Below are 22329 nucleotides of genomic sequence, written 5' to 3' on the forward strand. Positions count from 1 at the left end.
GCAGCGCTCTTGAGACAGAAGGGAAAAAAAAAAAGGGAAGCAAGCAAGCACTGCTCCATCTCACCACTGTTGTGCGCCTCCAGCTGCGAGGCAGAGTTGACAGCGACTTTGCATAGTGAACAGTACAGCAGTCTTTTTGCTTTCTCTTCCTCAGTCTCCACGGAAGGGCAAGTGCTGCTGCTTGTGGCTGTTGTAGGGATTTTCTCCACTTTAGAGGTGATCTCAGTTGTCATAACACTGCTCTTCCGGATTTCCACAGTTGTCGTCGTTGATATTGCTGGTGTCCCTGTGTTTGTGTCTGTGGGCAAAGAGAGGAGATGGAAAGAAATGAAAACAAATAGAAAAAAATCATCTGACCTTTGGTGTTGGCTTGCTGACGTCCCAATGCTGTGATGACACAGAGAGGCAGATTGTTCTGGTGGTGGTTTGACTAATGGTAATGAACTAAACCTGACCCTTTCCTTTGTATTTTGTGTGGTTACAAAATACAGTACTCCCATGTATTAGAAAACCATGTGTTGTCTCCTGCAGTCTGCCCACACAGAACTCATAAACTGAACAAAAAGGTCATTAAGAATGTACTGTACAACAGAAGAAAAATGCAATAAAAGAGGTCATGAAAATGACCAGCACAACAGGCAGTTAAAATTTATACACATAACTTCAGAGGCATAAACAGCCATAGTAAAACATAATACTTATGCTGATTGGGTAGCCAAGCTAAAGTTTTAACATCTTCTACTAATACAACTAAAATGAATAAATCAGCCTTTATATCTGGTAAAAAAAAAAAAAAAGAAATTGATACTTCACTTGGTTTTTCACAACACCACACTAAAAGAATGAAGGTAATTATAAATACACAGTACACATTGTTATTCATTATTACATAATAATGATACATACTAATAACAGTAACTAATTGTATATATAACATTCCCTATCTGAGACCTAAACAAACACTAATACAATTTTCATTCTGCCTATCAGTTGGAAAGACTACAAGCAAGATAGATACCTCAATCTGGAAACTTATTTCTTGCAGCTAAGAACGTGTGCTTTTCCCATACTTATCAAATGAAGGAGAAAGAAAATACACAATGATATTTTAGTTTGAATCATTGATACATGATGTTTGGATATGGCAGTATCATGTGGCTGTTAAGTACTTAGCAGGGTGGAGGACAGCAAAATGCAGCAGTGAAGGCAGTGAAGAAGATGGTGGGTAGGGGACATGAGAAGGACACAAAGGACAGGACCTGTTCTGCCTTCGCAGATCTGCATTTTATCATATTCAGCCTACTAAGTAGTAGCTTTAAAAAAAAATCTTGGTTACTTCACTGCAATAGGCCTGGATTTGGGTACTTTCCAGCATGGCTCACTTTGGTTTCATACATTACTTGGTGTTAGTGATGCTCTGCCTGTACTATGCTTTATTTACTGCCCCCCACCAGAACAGACAAAATAGCAACTCTTTGCCTTCGAGAGCTAAGTACATGCTCTGATGCAGGAGGGACACAACTAACTGGTTGCACCACAGTGGTGCATTGCAGACTAGTACTGTTCCAAAATTTGTTAATGGAGATCATTCCTAATAGCTTAGCAGGCAATATCAAATTGGAAGTGGGGCAAACACACTGAGAAACCTGATTCAAAACAATTTTAATACATTGAAGAAACAGTTTAGAAAATTAGATGCTTTTCAGTAAAGACAATTGCAGGAATCCACACTCAGTAGATTTAATCTGATCTATTAAAACAGAATGATGAACAACAACCACAGTACTGCATTTGGGGAAATTTTATTGTATATTTAATTTTGATTGTTTTCTTTGTTTATTTGCTTGGTTTTCAGAAAAATCTTTCAGTAGCAGACATGATGAACACAGATCTCTTCTATCATTGTGCTATAAAACAGGTCTCCACCACACTGAAATTGCAAAGCAAAAGCTTTAGGAGGTATTTTTTCCTCCTCTGATCAGCTCTGAAGGCCCTGTGTCCAGCCTGGGGACATCAATGTCAAAAAAAACCCCAAGAATTACTTGCTTTGCTGTTAATTCATAAACAATACAAATGCAAAGCAACAAGAGAGGGTTTGTGATGGAGGGAGCCAAAATAAATTACAAATTTAGAAAACATGAACTGTGAATATGGAGGAAAAAGAGCGAGCACTGACAGTGTTTTCATATCTGTAGAAGGTAGCTAAATATAAGAGAATATACTCTTCTCCCTCATCCCTCCTAGTAGAACAAGGACTATTGGATTACATCAAGAGAGACTTAGATTAGATGTGAGGAAATTCTTTCTAATAATAAAGTTTATGAAGCCTGGGAATAACCTACCTATACAAATCCAGAAATATTTCCTACTGGGGGACTTGAATCTGGCTGAACAAATATCTACACTAATATGATTCCCTTTCAGTCAGTGGGAATACAACCCTTTAAGCTCTATTAAGTTTTTTACATTGTATATTTTGTCATGTTTCTACATACTCTCACAGAGGGTTTTTAAAAATTATTATTCATAAATCCAAGAAAGCAGATTTTCACGTGAATATTCTAGGTATTGACAGGCATTAAAGCATGTAGCAAAAAACAAAGTCCCACTCAAGGTTAAATCACAGTTTGGTTTTCTCTTCCCTGAAAGAGTGCCTGGAAGTTTTCATATCCTGAAGGTACTGGGGATGTCAAATATCAGTGCAGAAGGAATGAGGTTACCTTGCTGAAGAGTGTCTTCTTAGTTATGATTTTTTTTATAAGGTTTCAAAAGAAAAAGATTTAAATATTAGGCATTTTGTTGGGAAACTGATGAAAAAATAAAGCCTTAGAAGGTCTGTCCACAAAATTGTAGAGCTAACTAGTCACTCCTTTCCCATTCCAGAGAATCCATTGAATGTTTGCTTTCCTTCAGTCAAAAATTGCTGCAGTGAATTATTTTCCTCAAAAGCCCAATTCAAATCCAAACCCAGTCACTTTATAAGCACTAACATTGCTTTTAAACATCAGTTTCTGCATCCTGTACTACTGTACAGTAGTAGGCTTAGCCAATGTACTCTCTTGGTGACATGGAAGGCAAGGGACAGATGGCCCAGGCAGGGGAAAGAGGACATTAACATTCTCTCAGGATTGATAGCAAAGTTGGTGCTCATTCTAATCTTGCAGGAAATTAGAAATATACATCAATCACCACTGCCAGCTTTGCAGTGTAAGGGTCAGTATTTAGCCCTAAGCAAAATATAGATGATAATTTCTTTACTTTCCTTAGGAAAACCAGAGGCAATGAATGAAATAAAACAATAAAAGCTGAAATTACAACAGATTTTATGCTGCTTCAAGTATCTGACCTTCTGTATCTTTTCTGATCTAATATTTTACTATGTAATTATTTAAAAGCTAAAAGAAAATACAGACAATTATGCTAGCTGTTTTGAATATTTTGAGGGTATTTTGAAATGCACAAATGAAAGCAGCATAGTATATAAAAATTAAAAATGGTAAAGGTCATCAGGAAAAAAAATCAAAGTTCAGTGCATTTATTCTGCATTTTAAGAAGTGCCCTATGTGAATACACTTGATATTCTACTAATGCAAATACATTAATGACATTAAAACATAAATAGAAAGCCATTGAAGTTCACCATGTAAAAGTCACGAAATATTTAAAGATGCAAAGCTGCTCATTCACATATAAACTTTAGAATTTTCAGCAGAGATTAGGAATAAAACATTCTAAAAGCTGTCAAGTAAGCTTACAAAGAGGCAATTCAATTCCTTTTCTCACAAGAACTTCCAATCTAACCATTGTGGGTCCCTTTCAATATTTTAGTGTTGCTGCCTGTCTGGAGTTCAGTGCCTTAAATACAGGGCAGAGCATTAAAGGTATAAGGGATTAAAAACCAAACAAACAAGGAAAAGCAACACCAAAAAGAAGTAGGAAGGCATTTGAGTTCATGCCTTGTAGACTGAATCAGCATTTCTTAACACTGTATTATGACAGTGCTTTAAGAGCTATTTCAATTATAAATGTTCTAAAATTGAGCTGGAAATTCAGCCACAGTCAAATGGAAGATTTGTTTCTGGTGACGCAGGCTTGCAGCACTGTGCTATTTTCATACCAGTGGCCCACAGCAAATATTCATTATTGCAACTGTCACTGCTTGGCTTTGGTATAGAAGTTGATTGGTGATATTTTACAGAACTGGACTCCAGCAGCAAAAAAAAAAAAAAAAAAAAAGGAACACTTCAGGATTCAAAAGAATCCATTTGTGATTCTGGTCTTAATATAGCAACAGAATAAAAACTAAAAATATAAAAATATTACATTACAATCTAATCTTAGTCACGGGCAAAATCAAAGGTGTGTTTTAACAAGAGACAAAGACAGATGAAAAAATATTCTGTGAGAAATGACTTCTTTGAGTACTACAGATACCATGGTTCAAATGGAAAACTATATTGTGATTAAGGTTCTCCTAAGTAAGCAGGATTAATTTTATATCCCAGCTACAAGAGTCATGAATTTTCTTTAGTCTGAAGAAATAGAAAATTACAACTCATGTTTTTCTTCTGAGCATGTGAAAGTTCCACTCATCAGTTCCTGCCACTAAGCCTAAGAATTTCTTATCCTGAAGCTATAAATAGACCCACAGAGAGAGAAATGTACTCTGACTTCAAACAAATCACAAATATTTATGAGCATGTTTTTTCTTCCGCAATCTCAAGTGGCACACATTTAAAAATATCTGATTTAGCACATACCCATGCATTCTGGTCTCATTTAAATCAAATTTCGCCTTTGACATAAAAGGATTGAGCATTTGGCCCATAACACTGTTCAGGGAAAAAAAAAAAAACCAACAAAACAAGCCAAAAAACCCCAACAACTGCACCTGTGCAGAAGGTAGAAAGCACGTCCTTTCTCATAACAAACAGACCTTGATATGAAATATTTCACTGTATGAAACCACTTAGTATTGCAGGAACATCATCAGCTGGCTGTATAGCTTATAACAAACCCATGCCAATGCTCCCACACAGACCCTTGATACTGGCACGTTCAGGGCTGGGACTGCGACTCACTATGTTATTTTCCTGACTACAAAGAAAACTGTGTCCTCAGTTTCCTTGGGCTGCTTTGAAAACTCCATTTTCCACTACTTCTGTGGTAATTGCATTTGAAGATAAGACTTAATTTCTTTAGAATCTATAAAGTGAATAGTGGAGTATACTTTGGAGTAAAACCAAAGTATCACCTCCAAAAAAATTATGGCTGACAGATACTTTTGCACTTAGCTGATTTTCTGTTCTCATATGCTGAAACGTAAGCATGTGTGCTAGCACATCACGGGCTCCAGCACCTAAATAAAATACTGTGAAAAATTTTGACTCAAATGTATCAACTTCTTATCCCTTATATGTGCAGAATACAAACTTGCATATTTTGTGGTCGGTGCATATCTGGCCCCTCTACAATATATTGTACAAAAAAAATCTTTTGGTATCATATTATCAATAATTCTGTCATTAGACTTAGTTTTACATTCAAAACTTGGATTAAATCTATTTATTATAGGTATATCCTGCTCAGAATAGATATATTTACTTGGAGAGATAGAAGTATATTTTTAGAACTCAGAAGGACCCATATAAATTTTCTCAAAGAAAAAATAATTACATCATGATTTAGAGACATAAACAGCAAACATCACAGGGTTTTTTGGCATAAAAGACCTAAATATATGATTGACAACTGTTCAATTCATCACTTTATGGTCACCTTCAATGGCACAATATGAAATACTAGAAACCATGGTGTTCACCTGATCTTCTACAGGATGGATACTAATTATTATGCCATAATGGAAGGGTCAAGAGGTCTGAAGTAATAAAAAAAGCTGAGTATGAAAAACCAGGAACAGTATTTGAAAATTTTTGATGAACTGTCTTTTTTGAACTTTTTTTTTAAGTCTGTTTTTTAAACAGCTCTTTACCTGTTTTGTCTCCCTTTCCTTGTCACTATCCTGGCTTGTCAATACTTTCTTGGTCAAGTTCCTTTTTAACTTTCTTTGTCTAGGTGTTTATCAAAATTACTTTTAATATCCAGAAAGTGAGTCTGAACATGTCTAAGGTATTGCCCAAGCTTTTGCCCAAACGTACCAAACAAGCATTACTGAGAAACTGAAGGACTACAAAATTTCCCAGAATGAGCATGAAAGACAAATACCAGGAATTTTCTGGGATTCTAAGTGGAGAAACAATGACCTCAGTATTTTGAGCAGCCCCTGCTTTTTAACACTTAAATAAATCATATTATGCACAGTGCTCATCACTCAGAAACAAGATGAAGAAACAACTGGCTGCACAACAAATTACTTCATTTTACTGCTGCCTCTACTCCATGCTTCCCATCAAGATGCCTTGGCAGTGATTAGATGGCAGGGAGACAGAAAACAGGATGTTTGGTGACAAAAGGTGCCCACAGAGAGAGTGATGATGAAAAGGAAGTAGCAAACTTCATATATTTGATCTGTGGATATTTTCCTCCAGTTAAACTCAATTCTGTCAAGTCCTCAGATGACCTTCTTCATTAATTAGGAGTACAAAGTATTCTAATGAAATTATACCTAATTTTTACTAGCAGTTCTCTTGGTTTAAAGCACAGTTCATTAATCTTCAACCACAGAGGGACAACTACGTTCCTGTTGAGGTTAATTGAGCTGGCAGCAACAGCAACAGCTAGGGGTAAAAAGCCTGTGGAAAGCGAAGGAGTTAGAGAAATGTCACACCATGTCTGAGTTTTGGGTTCTTAGGCAAATGTAGCTGAGAAAAATATGACTGGAAGGTAAGGAAATGATGAGGAGAAGCCATTTATTTTTCAGGTCATTTAAGGGACACTTGGTGATTGAGTTTGGACACTGAGCTGTCCTTATGATTGTATAGATTTTTCCTCAGCCAGGCAGAAGAAGACCAACTTTCACTGGCTATGAGTGAAAGGGTCCCCATGCAAGGAGCTGCTGGCTGAAATTACTCTCACAGCTTAATTAATGGGTACTCTGTAGTGAAAATTTGATTTGAAATCATAACAAAGTGTTTGCCTAACAGGTGGAGCTCACACTCAAATGCAAACAGGATTTTTGCATGCTTGAGGCTATGCTGAAAAATTACCAGCAGTTTTACATCTTCATGCATCTCTGTATTCATTTACCAACTTTAAGTAAAAGTAAACATACTAAAAAATACACTCACAGCTAATCTTAGTACATGAGTAGAAACTGAGCATCAGTTGAGTTTATTACCAATAAAAACCAAAGAACTGAAAAAACTGAAAAAGCTAAAAGCCCAAAAAGGAAAAAAGTTTTGCAAGACATCCTACAGTACAATAAATTTGCCTTGAATGTCTCTTTCTAGAGGCCAACACATGCACACAGTCCCCATCTGTATTATCATCCTCTCTGCTCCTCCAAAGCAGGCCAGCTGCACATGAACTGCCTCTGTTGCTCCTTGGCTTGTACTGAATGCCAGACTGCCCAGGCATATCTGGGTGCTTCAGCTTCATCCAGAAGCCATCCAGAGACAGCTACAGCAGTGGGAAGGGATGATTGCATTTCTGTGTCCAGGAACATCCTTGGCACCGTGCGAATCACCAGCACAGACAGAAGCCCAAAATAATGTTTAAAAATAGGGCCTGCATCAGTGCCAAGGTCCAGGTGGCATGAGTTATATCCAGTCAGTACTGGAGACTATTTCCCCAAGGAGAATTCAGGGAGCAACTTTTCTCTGTGTCACTAACTGCAATGGCTTCAAAGTATTACCTTCCTACCCAAAAACTCATTAGAGCTTTAAGTCACGCCATGTGCCCAGGAGAAGATATTGCTCTTACCAAGGTCAGTAAATAACTATGGGTGAGTTTCTGACTGCTGCTCCTGCTGCCCCACACACCCCATGCAGACATGGGAAAGGAAGCAACAGGCAAGCTGTTCTCTTTAACTTTGCACTGCCAACTCTAGTGATGGAAGTGAGCTTTGAAAGGGCCCTTCCTAAACTCCCCTTCTCTTTGACAGAGACAGAGAAGGCACAGTCTAGGCTATAAACTGCTGCAAACTGAGAAGTATTTTTCACAAAATAAGTAGGTTGGCAAAGCCTATTTAAAACTTGATATCAAAAACAATTTACAGTGGAAACTCTCCCCAGCAATCTGCCACCAAAAACAAAGAAACATGGAGAAGTATTAATCACAGCAGAAGAGGAGAAAATACACTGCTTTCATTAATCAAATGGAACAAGGAAAGAATAAGTGAACTGCACTGCAGATTGGAAAGGATTGCTCTCCATTTTAAGCAGGTAGTTGATTTTTTTTTTGCATTTTAAGCAAGCTGAATGTCCTCTTCAAAACTTCCATCTTAATGTTAAGTTTCAAAACAGATTTAGTCATAGAATCCCTAGAAGTAAATTAAAATAACTGGAATATAACTCAGAATTTCTAAAAGGTCTGACTTCTGACTGCTCTTTTAAGTGTAATACCTCATGGCATTCCCCTGTCTTGAATCCAGGAATAATTAAAGCTATTCCCTTTACAGCAGCTCACTTCCTTTACTGGAAAGCAATGAACTAGTAAATCTGATTTTGGCAATAACTGAAGTTGTGTCTAACACAGGAATTGTCCCTTGCAGTACCAGCATCACAATTATATAACTTTTCTCAGTGGAGACCAGGCAGGGAGAGCAGGGAGGAGACATCCTTTCACACATCTGTCCTGTAGTGCATTGGAAGTGGAGCCTGTAGGGGATGTGTTCCAGGGACTGATCAGCAATGACTTCTGTTACAAAACACCTGATCTTCCTTAAGTAGCTGAGAAACCAAATGCCCACATTTGGAAGAACAGATTTCACAAGGAATTGAGGAGACAACAGTACAGGAGATGTTAGTATTATTGCCATTCCTTAATTTACTCTTTGGAGTAAATAATTGTTTTGATTTTCCTGGTATCCCATTCAGATTTTTATTAGTCTTCTTCAGTTCAATGTTTTTACAAGGAATTCTTTCCCTGACTGGTCACATATGGTTAATAACATATTTTGTAAATTGAAAAGAGCACTCTTGCTATAAAAGTAGCATCCAGTTGAGTGCCAGGGAAAAAAAAACCTTTTGCAATTTTCAGAGTCTCTGGAAAAGACTCTTTTACTATTCAGAGCTGCAGTTACTATGACCATCTATTTAACTTGTTCTTAAATCTCCACCAGGGTCCATATTCTAAAATAAATTATTTTACTACTGCCTGCATGCCCTCTGTTCCTTCCTCTCTCCCACCCACCACAGGTTGCTTCAGGGCTAGGACTGAAACAGAGAGTTTATGAAATGCCCTGTGTCATCATTACAGTCAAAAACATTGAATGATGTTTGCAGAGGGTTTCACAGACAATACAGACCACAATTTTTAAATAACTCAGTGTCATCACAGTTCTTGGTATAATTTACACGTTTTTGGTTGTTTTTTCTTACTTTTTAATAAAAGAATTATTTTGTGCAACACAAGCCATCTATGTTGGCTCTCATGTGTCAGTCTTTGCCTCCAGGCAGACTGCTACCAACTGAACTATTAGTCTAATTACATTAGCTGGCAGAAGAAACATACTGAGTAAACCACAGTAAAACTGGATGAATGGTCCTGGGGTAAGGCAAAGACCAACAGAAACCTGTCTACTTTGACAATTTAATGAGTTCCCTTTCATCAAATGTTGTCTTTGTCAGAAGGGACTGGATCAACCCCTTTTTATCTCTTCCAGTAGTGCTCCCTGACACCATCCACACATATCCAGCAGAGAGGTTATTAGTGCTGTGTTGTTTGGGGTGTTTATCTAGTCAATATGATAATTTTATCAGGCAAGTTCTCCACAGAAGAAAAATACAAGAAGTGATGTTTTTCTAGCCCAAAGCTGTTCTCATGAATAATATAAATACTTCTGCACACAAGAGAACAGTAAAAATCAAAAAGTATTTCCTTGTGGCACCATTCATAGATATCACTCCTATTTTCAAAGCTCATAGAATCAAATATTTTATTTGATTTAACCAATTACACACAAAACAATGATGGGTTTGTATTTTAGGACACAAAGCTAGAATAGGCTTTAAAAGAAATCACTGCTCTTAGTTTGCAGTGACAGTAAAAGAGAGTAGCTGCATATTAATCTATATAAGAATCAAAATGGCAGCACAAGACTGGCTATAGCAAATATTTGACGGTTCTAGATGAAGTATCTAATTCTTGCTCTGCTTTGGTCTTTTCCTATACATCCTCTTGTAAGGCTAACATTAAATGCCTAGGTTATCTGGAAAACTAGAAGTGACATAAATTAATACTTATAATGATGTAGGTAATTTTCAGAAGGTTTGGCCCAACAGTTGCAAAGACAGAAGTTCTGTCATGTTGAGTGAAGGTAACTACATGGTAAAGCTGTGGTTCTTAGGCATTAGTCATAGGAAAATGAGAGCTCCAGTCTGTTCAGAACAAATATCATGGAGGGATATTTGAAGAAGGAAATCTTAAGCAACAGGAACAGGACTGATAACAACTGCAATCTCTGCTAGTTCTGTTCAATTTTTTTTCCCCAAGCAGGAAAGGGTACTAATGACCATAATTACAGCTTTGATTAATTTCTTTGGTAAACCCAAATTGTCATTCTCTTCATGTGCCACATTTTTCTTTGTATGCAGTTCTTTCCCTAACAACACAACACTGTAGCAACAAAAAAGGTTTCAGCTTCCCTTCTAAAGATGGCTGTAAATACTACAGCACTTACAAAATCATACCCCAGCTTCCTCTGTTAAATTTTTTTCCTTTCTTGTACATGATAGTTATTCAAACACCACTAGATCTGACATCATTCAGATCCAGCATTATCTGTTAGAAAAGAGAAAAAGAGAAAATAGAAGTTCACCTTATCAGGGTAATATACTATTGTTCTGGTTCCTTATTTTTCATTGTCATATCTCTCTCCCATGTACACTATAATGGAGAAAAATGTATGAATGAGTCCATGAAAGCGCTAATACAAGCCCAAATATTTGAAAATTGCTCTCATTTGTAGCTATTTTATGAATAACTGTATGTATTTTTCATATTCATGTTTACACAGTGTCTAGGTGAATAGGTGCAATCTGCCTGCCTCAACAGCCTTTAGACATATAAATATTTGTTAATGAGCATGTACATTTGAAGGATTACATAACGGCAGCAATCATCACTCCATAGCCTCACCTTCACTCAGTTTAGCATTATGGCTTTTCTTTAAAACCCACTTTTCCTTCCTAAAAGACAGTATTTTTAGCATTTCTATTATCACATCAGATCTTATGTCAAGAAATCTAGTTCAAAGCCCTACTGAAGAGAAGAATACACAGAGAATGGGGGAAAAAATTACCAACTGGATAATATAATTAATAACAATAACTTGGAATAATTCTGTGTAAGGTCTGAGGGATTACCAGAGAGACGGTGTTTTTTTTATGATGTAGAATGCATTTTATCACTTCTTGCTTACTTCTACTTAGTACGTAGAAAATCATTAAAAAAAGGCAATAAGTGTTTCAAATTTTTCAGATGAAACCAGCTGCACTTAAAAAAGTCATTTAGATGAAAAATATGGAATTAAGGGCTTAGTTTTTTGCGTTAGCTTTCAAAAACCTTGGTTAAAAGTTGCAGTATGGCTGCATTAGTAGAATAACAGCAGCTGAAACAACAAACTTCTGAACATCCTTCAGCTTCTGCAATATCCAATATAAAGACATTTAAGCATCTCTTTAGCATTGATACACTATATTAAGTGTATTCTCAAGCTCTTAAGGTTGCTACTATTCAATACAGACAAAATTACAAATAGATTTTCTTAGGATAACTTTGCATCACACAGCATTTTTAAAACCTTAGCAGAGGTTATGAAAGGTAACAGCACTGCTTTTCTGAAGCAAAAATTCAGATATGACAGTTTCTGAAATTTCAATACAGACTATAAAATGGAGGTTTCAACCATTGGGAAAATTCCAGTGTTTTAATTTATGAAAGAATTTGGCCAACACTTGCACAAGTTTCCTTACATAATGCTTGTGCATTAGTCATTTGGCAAGCAGGTAGGGAGCTTACTTACTTCTCCTTCAGAAAATCTGCATCATTTGTGATCTTGTAAGCCAATTGTTTCTGCTGGCAATTGACCTGCAGCCTTAGGAGATACAGGTCTACAGAATTAGAAATATATACATATATGTATATATATAATTGGGTTTTTTTGTGAGTGGTAGAGAAAGACTGTGAGTTGATCAGAGAAGAGAATACTGGTTCCTCCCTCTCAAAGCCTCTGAGCTGTAGACCAAGTGAATCTACAGATCAACACATCCCTTAATCCATGACCATGAGAAAAATGCATATGTTTGTACAGCTGCAAGATTTTTGTGAAATGGAAAACAAGAAGGTGGGAAAATGCTCAAAGCAACAGCTCCAGGCTTCCATTACCATTCAACCACTAGAAAAAACCTTGTGGCCTCACTCTTCTCCAAAAGGCTACACATTGTCTCTTCTCCCTCACAAAGTATAATTATACCAGTGCAACCCAAATATATTTATTTACAATATACAGAATTAAAACACTAATTTGGAAAATTGAAGGATTTGAGGCATTAGGTTTCAAAATAAACCTTCCATCAGTTTTCCTGGAAAGCCACTTTAGTGTGCTTCCCAAGTCTGTTTGCTGTACAGCATGCAGATATCTGATACCTTGCATGTTCAGGTAATAGTGAAACCAAGATTTTTAAAGGCTGTGCATTGTTTACAAACATATAGAACAGAAAACATGTCTATACCATGGCAGGAAATAACTCTGGACAACCGCTTGAATATTCACTACTCCTAAAATGAATTGTACTGACAAAAGAGATGAAGATCAGGGTAGACAAGATAACTCGTTCAGAGTGGAAAGTGTGTTTTGTATCATCAATAAAATTCTGCAGGAACAGAAAGTCAATCATAAACATCACAACTCAGAGGTGACAAGCTGTGCTTTTATAAACTTGTTCTTATGGCTTTCAGACATTTCTCATAAGAAATTCAAGTCAAGATTCAGTAGGTAAACAATGTGGCAATCTCAACACAATTCTCATCAAAAAAAACCCCAAATCCCTTCACTCCTTCTATCCTTAGCTTCCATGTGTTTGTAAAGTAAGGTGGAAATTATATTTCAACATTTCAAATGCTACAGCATGCAGTAGAAGATGCAGCTTTGAGATGTTATGAGAATCCTTAGAAACACAGTACAAAGATAAGATTTCCCAATTTTACATGCTAGGCTAAGATGTCAGTGAGGGAGAGTAGAGCTGCCACTAGCTGAGAGCAAAGCATTCAGTCCTTTTTAATATAAGCAGACCTCAAAAGTAACAAAATATTTTAAAATATAGCCTAAAAAGGTGAAGGTCTAAGGGCCAATTATAAGTTGCTAACCACCTATAGCACTTGCACAGGCAGCTTGACACTAAGTAAGAGTAGAAAAGTCAAAATGGAACATTAAAGCGAATAACCAGCAGGACTACTTTTCTTTCTAGCTGAAATTTTAATATTTATTGTCTTAAAGGAAATAAATTGTAGGAGTTGGGGTTTTTGGACCCCAAACACTTTTTATATTTTTTTTGTGTGCACTTTCATGCCCTGTCTGACTACTTTTCTACTTATGGAAAACCCAAAAAATGTCCTCATATAACAAGCAAGCAAGCAACCAGTTAAAGTTCACTTACTGTCCACTTCACTAAGTAATCTTCTTAATTGTCTTCATTAGGCTATAACTTCTCAAACTTCATTTACAACAGAACTCAGTGATGCCAGAAAAGATGATCTGGACTAAAATGCCTCTGAGTCTATGCTCTTTCACGATCTGAAGACACAGCCCACAACAGTCAACATTCCAGCCAATGGTAAGATTGTCACTGTACACGGAATTTGTTCTAACATGCTCTCCTAGATGGAATCTCAGAGAACTCACTCAGCTTGGGAAAATTGTGAGTACTGATTTCAGCCTTTCAACTTCTGCTTAAATAGTTTAAATAATTTAGTAATTGTTTAATTAAATAGTATGCATCACAGTTAACATTTCTAGCTTCACTGCAGGATTTTGAATGGAACTTTTCTCTCTGAGGAAAGAGTCATACCTTTGAATCATTTAGTGCACATACTTGAGAGCTACCAAGCAGGTTTTTCTAACATGTAAATCACAACTTTGTCAACTGATCAATGATCTTTCTGCAGACTTAAGTTTTTCACCAATTCCACAAAAATAAATATTATTGGACTGGAAAGCATCCATGTTGTGTAACATCTTTCTTTTTGTGACTTCGGGCTGTAACAGCTGTTTCAAATGTCAGCAGATAGGGCAGAATTAAAAAGGATACACAATGTGGACAGGGGAATTGCAGATCTAACCTATCTGTGCCTAATGCCAAGAAATTTGCAGATGGATAGCTGTTTATCAATTTTTCATCTAAATTTATTAATACTTTTAATCAGTCTAATTATGCAGCTGCCATAATGCCAAATAAGATGAGTCTGATAAACCAATCCTCTGCTCTACAGGGATACTGAAAAAAATGTCACATAACAATTGACATCCCAGGAAGGGCAAGTTTTTGCAAAATATTTGGGTAATTGGTGTTTTAAAAAATATCTTTCAAATTCATTTTGTATGCTATGAAGAGGACACCCATATTTCTCTCAAAGACAGTTTACAAACAAAAAGACACAGGCTTCTCATTTAATTGCATAGGTGAAAGTCTTTTGTGAGCTGATTACACCATACCTCTGGCTGCCAAGTTATCCTCTGAATGCATTTCATGACCTAAGCCATTCCTTTATTCTAATTGCTAAAACTAGACAAGCATTTTTTATGATCTCACTTTTGCTCATGTAGCCTGATACGTTGCTGCAGTGATTCTGCTAAGTTTGCCACTGGTTACACTGGTCTAAGACATGACATAATCAATTTCTCTCCAAAGTATCACCAGTAGCGCTTGCACTCCCCACTCACTTCAGGCTGTGCTTGCAGTACAGAGTTCTGGTTACTCGGCTAATTTCTTCAAATGCAGTTTAAGGCCACAAAAGAGAACTTTTCTGTAAGTAGCACCAAAAAATGGAAGAAGATAAGCTGTTCTTACAACAGCTGATCTATGAAAAAGTCTCAGAAAGGGAATATTGCCATAGATCCCTTCCACAGAAATAGCGTATTTTTATCTTCTCATATAGTTTTGTATGTCAGATTATAATTACTGGACCTAACCAGCTGAATTTAAGAGAGTATAACAATGCCCTTAAGCCTAAATTGTGACCAGCCTCTTCTTAAATATAATTTCTCATAGCTGTTAGCATAATCCATGTAGTTCTTTATATGTGGAGTTTTTTCTCCAAAACAAATACTTCAACAATGTTATTTTCCAAAAAAAGAAAATAAATAGTGCCAGCATCCAGACAATAAAAAAACCAATCTGCATGCATGATGGACAGGAACAAATGGTAAGTGTTTTTTTGCTGTTTCAAGCTTTCAAGAGGTAATATTTGCAAAAGATATAATAAATCTCATGAGTTTGTAAATGATGAAAAATATTTCAGTAATGCTCTTATAAATTGGAAACATATTTAGCTCAAAAGTTTATCTACTGAGCCTTCAAAAAAATTTCATTACTCTTGTCTAGATGTACACTGCTTCTTTCCCCTTTGAACTTTAAGGCCTTTAATGCTTTTTTCCTTTCAGATTCTCTTCTTTTTCTCCAGTCCAATGGCTCACAGTAATTCACAGGCTGCTGCTTTATGACCAAAGTCTTGCACTGCACTGGCTTGTATCATCAGTATCAGCAGCTGCTGTTAAATCACCTGTCAAATTTGCAAAATTCTCACTCAATTTACCCTGAATTCCAGACTTGCACTTTTTTTGTCCATGTATCTGTTCGTGTTGTTTACACAAGGGTTCTATTGGGACCTATGGCCAACCAGCTTGAGCTTCATTCACAGATGATGCTGTAAAACCAACTGCCTCTCTACTAGGAAAAAGGGAACAGAGGAAAATTCTAGGTTGATGTTTCATGTACTGGGTTGCATAAACCACTTATTCATGTATGAAGTAATCAACTTTGTATTTGGAATATCAAATTGGAAAGCCAACAGTTCAATTTTTTGTGCAGATATCTTACAAATTCATTCATTACTGTGAAATATCTGTCTTGGAAATAATTTTATCACTTTTCACACGTGGAACACAAATGGGCTTGCAGGAGCACTATGGTAACTTATATGAAAAATTTTTCAATATTGTAGATCAGATAACAATAATAAAATCTTACAAATTGTGCTTAGAGAATTTCAAAAATGATGGGCTTTAATGCAACATCTACTCCAGACCAAAATGTCTGAGAGTAAAAGACATATTCTGGAAACAATTTTCATCAGTTATGGCAGCTATACATGACGTCTCTTACATATTTCGAACAAACCTCTACAATAATAGAATTATAGGAACACAAAGAATACTTTGGGTCAGAGATTTTTCACCTACACGATAAGAAAAGAAGAGTTGTGTAATCATTCTTAAATCACATAAACAAGTATCCTCTTCTTGGGCACCACTGCTTTAAGAGGTGACTGAGAGCTGAAAATCCTTCATCATTTTCTCAGTTTGTTCTCCCTCTCCCTTTAAACATGACTGGAGTGAAATCCAGATCTGCCAGACCAAATCAATTCTATGAAATTCAAGGTGAAGAGCCTCAGGTTTGGTTTGCAATTACTACTATGAGTTCTGAACATAAATCTTTCAGAATAGTTCACAGAAAAATTGATTAGCTACAAATTCACTTTAGTAAATCCCTGTGTCAGAGCTCTATTGGTCCTTAGCATCAAGCCATTTGTTTTAAGAGTGCCCACTCCAGCTGCACAATCTAGGATGCTGCATTATGTTTATACACAGCTAAGCACAGACGTGCATGCCCACACACCTTAATGTTTTAATGTTACAGAAAAAAAATGAACTGCCTCCTCAGTGCAGTTTGTTCTGCAAGAAAGACAGTTTTGAACAACTGAGAGTGATTTTCACCTCCACTTTCAGCATTTTGAACATGTACTGTGTTGATGCTAAACCCTCTGTAAAAAAAAAAAAACCATGATAGAAAATTGTATACAGCATCTCCATTTGTGAATCTGTCTGTCAAGGTCACACCTCACTGCCTAGTCTGTGAAATATTAAATTGTTTACCTGCATGAAGAAAATACCATTTGTTGTTATTCTGAAAAACTGTATTTTTGTTTTGTTTTATATTAATGGATTCGCTTGCCAGTTTTCCTCTCTAACTTGCTGTTTTACTTTGAGCACTCTTATCCACATGCATGACAGCAATAATTAACTCTTCTATGTTTGAATACCTGTAACCTGCTAACCACATTTGGGAAAAAGGTTCAAACTGACATAATAGCAGGAGTAGTAATACCCACAACATTTATTTCCTGACTTTTTTTGAATGAAGTAATGACCATGATATTGCAACTGTAAACAAAACTAACATAGGTATAGCTCAGTTTGCAACATCAGCCTCTTTCTGTACCAGCTGTTGAACAAAGTGGTTCCATTGGTTTTTTTCTTCCCAGTGCTCCAGCAGTGGTAAGTTAATTCAGCTCTTGATGACAGAGGGATCTCCTAGGTCATTTTAAGAGACATGCTCTCTAGACTTTGTGGACTTTAGGTTTCTTGACAAAATTGCATCAAATCTACTTTCTGTAATGTTTCCTTTTTTTGGTTGTTGGGAGTTGGTGGCCAATAGGGGGGTTACTCATGATCAAAGCACAAAATCTGGGTTCTGTGATTGCATAAAATCTCAATAAACACATCTAAAGCTAAGTAAAGACAGTCTTTTTATTCAAAGACTTTCCTTGCATGCATGCATGATACCATCAGAAGTATTAAAATACTGACACTTCACATGCATCATGGAAAAAGAAATCATTTTTCCAACAGGCTTAGAAATTCATTCACACAATTAAGTCTGCATTACCAAGCTTGTTTACATGCCTTTGAAGGATTTATGCTGCCCCCTGAGAATATTTAGAAAATGTGGAAGAAGGTGTGTTGTGAGGAGTATAGAGATAAAAACCTGGAAGGCTATTTAAGGGATTCAGGCTTTGTGGAGAGATTTTAAGAGGCAAGGGATATGAAGGTTATCTAGCACATATGAAGAGAGAGCTGTGTCAGAAACAGAAGTTATATAAAAAGCCGACACCAAAATGGCATGGAACAAGACAAAAGAATTTCCCAGAAAGCAATTTTCACAGAAGTCTAGGGCTGTAAGAATTCAACAGACAAGAAAATAAAGCCTGAAGAGCAATTTCCTATTTTTGATGGAAAACTTTTGATCACAGACTTAAAAAATGCATACATTTGTATGGTAGGAGATATGTCATTTGTATGACATTGCATCACATGTTTGTCTTCACTGTTCATGGAAGGAATATCACAGAGTGGCAGAGTTAAAAATGCTGCTTACTATTGTGCCCACAGAAAAATGTAAAATACAGGAACTCCACTTTAAGAAAACATTAACATTGCCCTTAAGAAAAAAAATAAAAATCATGTTCCAAACACTTTATGCATGTTCGTGTGTTTCAAACACAAAATATATCCTTAATCACACTTTCACTTCTGTTTTGATTATTACTCAGACACAGTAGTGACTATATTGTTGGATGATTCTATATCAACACGTATTTCATGTATTGCTAGAATGATTTTTCTGTTCAAGAAGATATCAATGTCATTAACAACCTTCACCTCTGAATATACAGAAATTTTTCTTTAAAGATCTTTCATGCATCATATAAAGAAGTTGGAGGTATTTGACATTGGGTACATCAGGTACAGTATAATAATTTGATTTCCCAAAGATAAGGTACATGTTTCCTTGAAAATTTAAACAGAAATATGGCACCATTTTGGAACACCTATTTTTTTACTAAATTAAGCTCTCAGCTGATAATTTAAATGACTTACAAAGAAAAAAATAACAGGTGCTTCAAGCAATAATTGAGCAAAACATTTTCTGCAAAATAACAAATGTTGTAAGGGGACTTTGAAATTAATCTCTCAAAGTTTAAAAAAAATCACAAATGGTTTAATGGTCTATAAATACATTTCTCAGGTGTCTGAAGCTCGAATAAAAACCAGTCATTAAAGGACCATTAAAAAACAGAAGTTCTTTGATGGTAGCAAGACTTAAAAATTTTTCCTTGAGATAGTACTTGTTCCTCATTGAATACATCAATTATTCTATCTAGGCAACAAATTTGGCTTAATCACTAGCTCTTCTCTCATGCATTGATTTTACTTTGTTTAGAAAAGTGAAAAACTTACTCCTAAATTTCCCAAAAAATAACCTAGTGGACTTATTGACACAGATTTAATGCAGAAAAATAGAGAATTTTGCTCCCTGATGAGTAAAAAAAAAAATAAAATAAAAAAAAACGTTTTGGAGAGAGACCCAAAATATTTAAATAGCATCTTAATTGCCCAAAACTGCAAAGATCAAATTATGCACATAATTAAAATTCCTAGTTATTTTAAGAAGTGAAAGCTGCTGACAAATTCTGTTAATTTACTCATTCAGATGGAATTTGGCAACCCAGAGAAATGCCTATTCCTTTAAGCTAGTCCATCTTGAAATTAGGTGAAAATCAAATCTACTTTAGTACAAAGTGTACAGGGAATTTACCAAAGCAAGGATTATCAAAATACTGCAATAGTATTTTAGTGAATGCAAAGGACATGCTTTGAGTATGACTCTTAGTACCATTCTCATAAGGATATTCAGAAGTCTTTTAATTTAGCAAATAAATAATCTTTATCTTGGAAAAGGAATGATTAAGAGTTATCCTAAAGTGACTAGAACACCCCCAAAATACTCCTGTCAAAATTTACTAATACAGGACTGTATATTGCACATGATCTTTCATAATTTTTTCTTGCCTCATTGGATGATTTTTGTCACACTTATAGGTAGATTTCACTTTAAAAAGAAAGATGAAAGCAAGAAAAAATGCACAGGAAGTTTTCAAACAAGTCTTGCTATTAATGTAAAGCAGGGCTTGGTTTAGGAGTTTTTTCCTGCCCCTTGGAAGCATATATTCCAGTATTTTTTTAAGAGTGTTGTCCAACTGAAATCTTTACCCCTTATCACGCTTGGAGTTCCAGATGCCCTCTCCACTTCGATTTTAATGGATAACAGATGTCAGGTTGTTCTATGTAGACTGCAAGTCTTAAGACAATGACCACGCTTCTCCTACAAATCCTGTGAGGGGATTTCATGGATCACTGAAGAGCACTATAATAAATGATTTGCACATGTTGGACCACTTCTTATTGAATATATTCTAAAGTCCTGTGAAAAGTAGTATTTTGAGTCCAATACATTTACATAAATCATACTTTGAGGTTCATTATGGTCTTACAAACATCTGGACCAGAGAGCATAAACTAATCAACATTAAAGAGATTTAGAGCATACTACTAATAAAGAACATGCCTAATATATGCCTGGAGTGCATGCTTTTACTGCAGACAATGGGATTTGATGAGGATAGCACCTTTTCTTTTATACCAGAAGGATTTACCAGTTACTTACATCTCCTGGCAAAATGATTTTAACTTCAGAAGCAGCTAGCAACATTTCATTTCTATCTGTATCTATTCCTGCTTGCATGAAGTGACCAAGCTAACTCTGACATTAAAATGCCACTCTCATCTGCATTCTCATCACACCGTGTGTGATGTTACTTTGCCCATGTTGTCCACACTTGAGTATTTCAGTCACTCACAGCAATGCAAAGACATTAATTAAGCCCGTGCACTTTTGACAGAGAGAGTGGTCAGATATTACACTGAACTGCAAGAGCTGTCAGTGGGTCTTAAAAACAAAATTGGCTCAGTTTAAAATAAAAAATGCATTTAACTCCTAGATATGTGTTACAATCTGGCTTGCTGGGCCCAGGCTTTTGATGGTGGATATAGGAATCAAAATGTTAATCTGGCCTACAATGTAGCCATAATCTCAGCCTGGAGGTGTTTGATTGAACATTGTACTTCCCAGCAATCAATCATGACCAAGGAAGCTGAAACTCAGAAGGTAAAACATATAAGTTAAAATATATAAGTTTTACATGCTAATGTAAGTGATGGAAATATAAACCAAAATAAACTGATGTAAAAGCAAAGATTTCCATGAATCAAATTTCTTATTAAAAATACACTTCTGAAAAATCTGTCAGTTTTCAACTGAAGCCTGTGGAATGGAGTATTTGTTTTTATTACCTGTCCATAATATATTTGTTCCTATAATACAAATAATATTGCAGAACTGCTCCTGTCATTTTAAAACAAAGCACCATCTCTTCTGTGCAAAGAATCTACAATATCTTTCCTAGACTAAAATGAGACCATCTCAACAAGCATATCAAATTGCAAACTATATTTTAAACTTTCTGAGGCAACCTGTGCTGCCTGAAAGATTTACATGGTTCTAATTCTGGTTATCTCATATTCCCAGTGGGAGGTGTATCGCAGCTGGAGGATCAGACTGGAATTTAGGTTCCGTGAATTTCTTTTCATGAGATCATTAAATTTTTGGAGTCTGAGATGAGAAATAAGAATACAAATAGATAATAATAAGTTTAAAAAGATAAATTTTTAATGGAAAAAATATTATTCAAATATTTTTTTATTTTGCTGTAAGGAAGGATCATGCTGAGCATATTACATATATATATATAGCTAAATTAAAATAAAACCAATTTTGAAATAAAATAAGAATATTCTCTGTACACCTGTATATAGATAATTAAATCTCGTATCAGCACTTTCAAGAGTCTGAAATAATAGGAGAAGCAAAGTGAACAAATGTTTTACCTCATTTCTGTTATTAGATGATTTTATGGAAGACTTGGCATTAATTCCCATGAACTTTTCTGTGCTCAGTTACCTATCATTTTGTCAAAATCAAATCTATAATATTATTTCTTTCCCACAATCAAAAAAACTTCCTTTAAGTTGAGCTAGCCTTCAGACATCTCTGGGGAAGACATATTTTTATGAATTCTAATTTGGTGGATGCACACTGCTCAGCTGCACAGGCAAACAGCCCTATTGCCTACAAAATTAGAACACCTGAGATATATGCTGCTCCTTCGTTTTGCACATGGGTAAAGATTTACTTTATGTATGTGAAACTTGCTCTTTATCCAAAATGGGCAAATGAAAGGTAATGTCAATAT

The 22329-nt window shown here is 35.8% G+C and overlaps 1 protein-coding gene across 3 annotated transcripts in view; it reads right to left on the reverse strand.

The window, feature by feature from the left end:
- ZNF385D (zinc finger protein 385D) overlaps nt 1-22329 on the reverse strand; it is a 412526-nt gene that overhangs the window by 15184 nt on the left and 375013 nt on the right. For all 3 annotated transcript variants that reach the window (XM_059473342.1, XM_059473350.1, XM_059473359.1), the window contains one exon: nt 65-298. In XM_059473342.1, coding sequence (XP_059329325.1) covers nt 65-298 — 234 coding nt within the window. The remainder of the gene's footprint in view (nt 1-64; nt 299-22329) is intronic.

Source organism: Ammospiza nelsoni, chromosome 1 (assembly GCF_027579445.1).
Source record: "Ammospiza nelsoni isolate bAmmNel1 chromosome 1, bAmmNel1.pri, whole genome shotgun sequence".
In the NCBI taxonomy this organism is placed as follows: Eukaryota; Metazoa; Chordata; class Aves; order Passeriformes; family Passerellidae; genus Ammospiza; species Ammospiza nelsoni.